Here is a 6,982-nt window from a genome sequence, read left to right on the forward strand (position 1 = left end):
AGCTCTTGGGTCCTGACCCGGGCAGGGGGTGCTGCCAGGACTGCCACGGCCCTCTGTGACATCCCCAGCCCCATGGGGGGCTTCTCCCTGTGCTGGGACAGAGCAGCCCTGACGGCATGTTCACCCCTCTGTGCTCTGGGACTCCCAGGGCACCTGGTGCAGCCCCAGGAGCCCCATTCCACCTGTCCCACCTGCAGGGCCCCGGTGCCAGGCAGGACCTCCCCCCTACAGCTGGGGCAGCCTGGAGCTGGCAGCTGCAGGGGTTTCCATGGTGGAATTGCTGTTTACCCAAGCTCTAGGAAGCTGTTGCTCATCCCCTGGCCCAGGCAGACCAGGAGAGCTGTCACCACAGCCCGAGTCAGGCGTGTAATTACCTGTCATTACATGTAATTCTGTGTCATTTTTTATGCCATTTTTGGTGCGTGGTGACAACATTTGCTGTGGTGGATTCAGCCCCTGCTGAGTCGGCATTTTGCTGGTGGCTGCTCTCCAGCGGCTTTCCCATGGGAATTCCTCACCTTGCTGTGGCTCTGCCTGCAGACCTTCACATCCCCCCCACCCTGCTGTCACCACACACACACACCTTGCCATGAGGATGTGGCACTGGGGACACGGTTAGAGGTGACCTTGGCAGTGCTGGGGAATGGTTGGACTCAGAGGGTACTTGGCAAGGTGGTGATGGCTCAAAGGTTGGACTCAATGATCTTGGAGGTCTTTTCCAACCTCAGTGATTCCAGGGGGTCTCATGTGCCAGAGCAGCAGCTCCTGCAGCCACCAACCATCCAGGGGAAGCTCTGCCCATCCCACACATCTAATTTGGAGGTCCTCTTGCTTGAGCTGCCCTGCAACTCAGGATGGAGAGGGAAGTTAATGAAAATAATTAAGTAGCTAGATAATTAACTGCCTGCTGCTTCTGCCCAAGGTTGTTAGTTATCTAGTTTTTTTAATTACTTAGCTATTTAGTTGTTGAGTTATTTAGTTATTTAATTATTTAGCTATTCAGTAAATTAATAATTTAATTACTCATTTAATGATTTAGTTATTCTGCAAATTCATTATTTAATTATTTAATTATTTAATTATTTAGTTGTTCAGTAAAGTCCTTATTTAACCTGCATGAGCCCCACCATCTGTGTGTCACCGTTTCCATTGGAATTTCAGTTTTATCCCACAGATGTTCTGTTCTGGAAATCCCTCTTGAGGAAGGGGAGCTCTGTGGACACACTGGCACCTCCCTCCCTGCCCCCCATCCAAGGCAGCAGCAGAGGAAATTCCTGCAGGTTTCTGGATGCCCAGGAGGGGGATTTCAGCTTCAACCAACTCTTTGTCCCACCTGCCCTCAGCACCCTCGTCCTTCTCCACTGGGAATCCCTGTGGGGCTGCAACCACATTCTGGGGAGGTTCGGGTTGGACATTGGGAAAATTGTTGGAGCCCCTGTCCCTGGAGGGGTTTAGCAGCTGTGTGGATGTGGCACTTGGGGACAGGGGTCACTGGTGGCCTTGGCAGTGCTGGGGGAACAGGGGGACTCAACAAGCTCAGACGCTTTTCCCATCTCAACAATGCCGTGATTTCATCCTCTGCAGGGGGTCCCCGGAGCACACCTGGCCTGGCCTTGATGCAGAAGGGGAGGATGACAGCCCCACCTGGTTCAGGTGATGCTCTGTCCAGGGAAGGTGCTCTGAGAGCAGAAACAGCAGCTCTTGAGCACCCGTGCTGCTGCTCCACATCCTGCTCTCTTGACCCTGGACATGTGGTGTTCACCACGGAGCTATTATGGGCTGTCACATTGTGTTCTGCAGCCCAGGGCTCTTCTTCCTGGGAGAAAACATTGACAGGTTAAATATATCCCGAGGTTGTGTGGGTGAGGAGATGAACACAAACCCACAGAGTGGAGCAGATCTGAGGGGGGGTGTCCCAGTTTTGCTCCCTGGGATGGCAGGGCCTGGCCATGGCTCTGGTGACGGAGGCAGCAGGGACCCCCTGAGCCCATGTCTGGTGTGAACCGGCCCCAAACCTGCTAGAGAAGCAGAAGAAAAGCAAAGAACCCTGTGAGGTTGGTGTGGAGCTGAGCTCTGCTGCTCTCTGATCTCTTGGGGGGCGGTTTAGTGTTCTGGTTTGAGGGTGAAAGGGGGAAGGACAAAGCCCAACGCTGAGGACAGGGGTGGAGTCCCAAAGCAGGCTTTTGGGGGAGCCACAGCTGCCCTTTCCTGCTGGAATCTGCTCTGACACCATTCCTATAGAAACCAAACAATTCCCAACCCCCTCAGCTCAGAGCTCTGCTCAGCCAGGTCCCCGTGTCTGTGGGGTCCTCCCTGCAGCACTCCTGGGGTTGGAGATGGAGGGGGTGTGTCTGTGAGATACAGAGCTCCAAACTCTCGGTGTCAGCAGGACCCTGGAGGTCACATGGGGGGCTGATGTGACCCAGACCCCAGCTGGGGCAGTTTCCATGGTGGGGGCTCAGCTCTGGTGGGCCCTGCCTGCTCCAGTCCAGACCAGTGCCAGGGTTCTGTGCTTAGGTGCACCAAGGAGTGGGGGGACAGTCCCCCCCTGCCCGCTGCAGGCACTGGGAAGAAAAGGGTCTGTGGGTAAACAAAACTGATTTCAAAAGCCCTGGGAACAATGGTGCAGCAGCTGGGAAAGCAGCAGGTGAGGGGCTCAGGGCAGGGAGCAGGGCCGTGCTGAGCTGTGCCAAGCTGTGCCATCCTGGCTGTCATTCTGTCCCTGTCAGTCTTGTCACTGCCATCCCTGGGGGGATGAGCAGCTCAGGGGATGGGGCAGTGAATCATGGAAGGGTTGGAGTTGGGAGGGACCTTAAAGCTCATCCAGTCCCACCCCCTGCCACAGGCAGGGAAACCTTCTACTAGACCAAGCCCTTGCTCCAAGCACTGTCCAAGCTGGCCTTGGACACTTCAGATCCATCTCCCTAAAGCTCTGCTGAAGCCAGGCCAAAACGCCCCTTGCTCTGAGGGGACAGTGAGGTCTTGGTGAGGGGCTGCCTCAGCATGTGCCATGGACACCCCTCATGCCCTGGAGGACAGATGGGGCTTGTGTCCCACTCTGTGCCAGGCTGCAGTACATCCTTGCCCTCTCTGTCCTGGTCCTCCTCCACAACATCTGGCTGGACCCTCCTGGTGCCCCCCACACCAGCTGCCCAGTGCCTGTGGGGTCTGACCCTGCTACCTCCCCTGGCCCCTGGGTGATGTCACCACAGTCCCTGGGCGATGTCACCACAGTCCCTGGGCGGTGCCACCAGGAGCCCTGTGGAGCTGCTGGGCTGCAGGACCATTTCTTGCCTCACAGGGACCTCTAGAGTCGCCCTCCTAAAGTCTCAGCCTTTCTCCAGTCACACACAAGTGGTGCTGCCCGGGTCTCACCTCTGCTGTGCTGGCTGGAGCTCCCCAAGGAGCTCTCTGGGCTCCTCTTTCTCATGCCAGCCCCAGAGAGGCCCCGTGAGTGCCCCAGCTCTGGGGACAGCAGGGGCAACCCCCGTGTCCTGCTCCTCGCAGTGACACCCTCTGTTTCTGGGACTCGGTCCCTGCTCCCGGGCTCTGCTCAACCCAAGCTGCTCCGCCCTCTCCTGCTGCCTCCTTACCCCGGGAGCATTCCCTGTCTCTGGGGGAGCATTCCCTGTCTCTGGGGAGGCATTCCCTGTCTCTGGGGGAGCATTCCCTGTCTCTGGGGGAGGCATTCCCTGTCTCTGGGGGAGCATTCCCTGTCTCTGGGGAGGCATTCCCTGTCTCTGGGGAGGCATTCCCTGTCTCTGGGGGAGGCATTCCCTGTCTCTGGGGGAGCAGGGAGATGAGTCCCAGTGGGAAGGGCCCCGGAGGGATGGGGGTGGAGGGGCCGGGGCTGGGATCAGTGCTGCTGGGTGGGGCAGGGCACTGCTCAGAATTGTCTTTTCTGACAGTATTTTCTGGACTGTGATCTTAGAGATCACAGAATCGTGGAATCCCAGATTGGTTTGGGTTGGAAGAGACCTTAAAGCTCATCCAGCCCCACCCCTGCCATGGGCAGGGACACCTTCCACCAGCCCAGGGTGCTCCAAGCCCCGTCCAACCTGGCCTGGGACACTTCCAGGGATCCAGGGGCAGCCACAGCTTCTCTGCCCAACCTGTGCCAGGGCCTACCCACCCTCCCAGGGAAGAATTTCTTGCAAATCATGATTTTGTAGATTATTGATTTGATCAATGGTCTTCACATCACACTCTTGGCTGTATCTCATTGCCCACGGGCAGGGGTCGGGTGGCAGAGAATCCCCTCCCACGTGGCAGCACCGGGGGGTTGTTTTGGGAGGTTTCAGCAGTGGAACGAGGCAATTTTCCCCCCCGTCGCAGACAAAAGACTACCAAACCTCCGCGATGCTCCTGCTCCCGGGAGGGCTCGCGCTGTGCCCCCTCAGGTCCTCGCCCGGGGGGAGAGGGAAAAATCACTTGCAATGCAAATTGTGGAAAAGCAGGAAATGCCTCACCCGGCAGTGTTAACTGCTGTTAATGGTTAATGCACGGCAATTTAAACGTCCCCGGGTGCAGGGGCTGATGCTCCCGCCGAGACCTGGGAGAGGGAAGGGGCCGACATCGCCAGCCCTGGCAGCCCAGGGGGATTTGGGCTCCCCCGAGCTCGGCACCGCCCGGGGCTGTGGTTCCTCTTCTCGGTTTGGGGCTGGTCCTCGGTGAGTCATTTTCTATCAAACGCTGGGATCTGTTTGAAGAGACTGAAGGAAAGGACAGCGGCGTGTGAGAGGAATAGATTTCCATAAACTGGGAAGCAGAGGTGAAGGGGCTTTGCAGCCCACACAGAATCTCACCGGCTGGCACTGGAGCCTGGGAACGTTCCCAGGCGGATTTATTCCCCAGCTCTAGACCCAGCCTGGCTCGATTCACCTGGGTGACGTGGGTTTGCAAGTGGAAGAAGCGACTGGATAAATATTTGCGTTGAGCTGAAGGTCTTTTCTGTACTAAGCAATGTTTTCAGTGGGCTTTGGGTTCAGGGAGGCTGAGAATCCTTAATGGAAGTGCTTAGAAATGCAAACACGCCTGACTCGACTATCTGCCGTTTGCAATGAAAGTAAATCAGGCTGCAAACAGGGAAGGTTTAGCTTTGGTCCGAATCCAACTGGTTTTCCTCCATCCCAAGCCTGGCCTGGGGTTTTTCTACCGTATGATGGAGCTTACATGGGGGCTGGGAGGCTAAAATGGGGGAAAGCATGTAAACCCAGCATGTAAACCCATCAGTTCTGTGGTGTTCCTTCTCCTCAAAGCCGTTCTCACGGCAAAGCCTCCGGGGAGGACCCGCAGCTTGGCTTGTTTGCATTATTCAAACGTGCAGAAATACCCGCAGGCTGAGCAGTTATGAGAGGGTGCTCCCAGCTCAGGGATGGTGCTCCCAGCTCAGGGATGGTGCTCCCAGCTCAGGGATGGTGCTCCCAGCTCAGGGATGGTGCTCCCAGCTCAGGGATGGTGCTACCAGCTCAGGGATGGTGCTCCCAGCTCAGGGATGGTGCTACCAGCTCAGGGATGGTGCTCCCAGCTCAGGGATGGTGCTCCCAGCTCAGGGATGGTGCTCCCAGCTCAGGGATGGTGCTCCCAGCTCCAAACATCCAGCTCTGGGACAGTGCTCCCAGCACTTCAGGAACTCTGAGACTGAGCTCAGGGGCTGGGACGGTGCCACGGGCTGACATCAGTGCAGAACTGTACACTCAATGTGTCTCTCTGGGGGATTTCTGCTTTGGGCCAGCGTTTCTTTGTCCAAGGATCACTCTGTGCAGCCCACCGTGCCTTTGCCCCTCTTTATGAAGGAGTGGAAAAGGAAGGAAGGAAAAGGAAGGAAAAGAAAGGGCTGGAGCCCCTCTGCTCTGGAGCTAGGATGGGAGAGCTGGGGGTGTTCAGCCTGGAGAAGGGAAGGCTCCAGGGAAACTTTAGAGCCTCTTCCAGTGCCTAAAGGGTCTCCAAGAGAGAAGTGTCAGGGATGGCCACAGCCCTCAGAGGTGCAGTTGGGTGTGGGTCACATTGCAGACACTTCCCAGTGTTGGTACTGGGGCAGGATTCGTTCCTGAATTTGTGGTTTGTACAAGGAGCTCTTGGAGATGTGTCAGTCAGTGATCTGAGCGAGGTGAGGAGTTGTGTCATTTCACCTCCCTGGAGGTCCCCCCACAGACTCTGTGTGCTCACAGGTGCAGCCACTGATCGTGACAAGGCTGACAGTGACTTCTGCAATCTTTGTGGGACAGTGGATAAAGCTGATCTGCGAAAGGGCCTGACCTGGTTTGTGGTGGCAGTGGAGGCACAGAGAAGATGTTTTCCTTACAGACACAGTCTGTAGTGTTGATAGAACAAACAGGGTGCTTTGTACAGCAAAATGCAGAGAGGGAACCCCTCAGGGTGGAAGGCAGGTGCCTTGTGCCCTGATTTCTAACATCTGCAGGGGTTTGTGGGCAAATCCAGGCGGCAGGCACCATTTATCTCGCCTCTTCCCTGCACAGAGCCACGCCAGGACACCGAGGACCGGAGTGCCATGTACGAGCTCAACGAAAGCAGCTTCGACCCCATCACCTTCGTCCTGACAGGCATCCCGGGCATGGAGGAGTGCCACGTCTGGATCTCCGTGCCCTTCTGCCTGATGTACCTCACCGCAGTGTTCAGCAACTCGGTCCTTCTCTTCGTCATCAGCACAGACCGGAGCCTCCACGAGCCCATGCACCTCTTCCTCGCCATGCTGGCCGTCTCTGACCTCATGCTGTCCACCACCACGGTGCCCAAAATGCTGGCCATCTTCTGGTTCAGCGCCAGAGAGATTTCCTTTGACGCCTGCATCACGCAGATGTTCTTCACCCATTTCAGCTTCATCGTGGAATCCTCCGTGCTGCTGGCCATGGCCTTCGACCGCTACGTGGCCGTGTGTGACCCGCTGCGCTACCCGTCCGTCCTGACGCCCTCGGTGATCGGGAAAATCGCCGTGGCCGCCGTCCTCCGGGGCTTCTGCATC

The 6,982-nt window shown here is 56.9% G+C and overlaps 1 protein-coding gene across 10 annotated transcripts in view; it reads left to right on the forward strand.

The window, feature by feature from the left end:
- Window positions 1-6,511: 6,511 nt before the first annotated feature.
- The window catches only part of LOC114071847 (olfactory receptor 52B2-like), a 2,292-nt gene continuing 1,821 nt past the window's right edge, over window positions 6,512-6,982 (forward strand). The window contains exon 1 of one of the 10 annotated variants that reach the window (XM_027909732.1): window positions 6,512-6,941. In XM_027909732.1, the coding sequence (XP_027765533.1) occupies window positions 6,512-6,941 (430 nt within the window). The remainder of the gene's footprint in view (window positions 6,942-6,982) is intronic. The other 9 variants (XM_027909738.1, XM_027909729.1, XM_027909731.1 and 6 more) reach the window with 9 other exon arrangements.

The sequence above is a fragment of the Empidonax traillii genome, unplaced genomic scaffold (assembly GCF_003031625.1).
Source record: "Empidonax traillii isolate 1590-97213 ecotype Southwest subspecies unplaced genomic scaffold, ASM303162v1 scaffold2334:size27091, whole genome shotgun sequence".
Taxonomy (NCBI): Eukaryota; Metazoa; Chordata; class Aves; order Passeriformes; family Tyrannidae; genus Empidonax; species Empidonax traillii.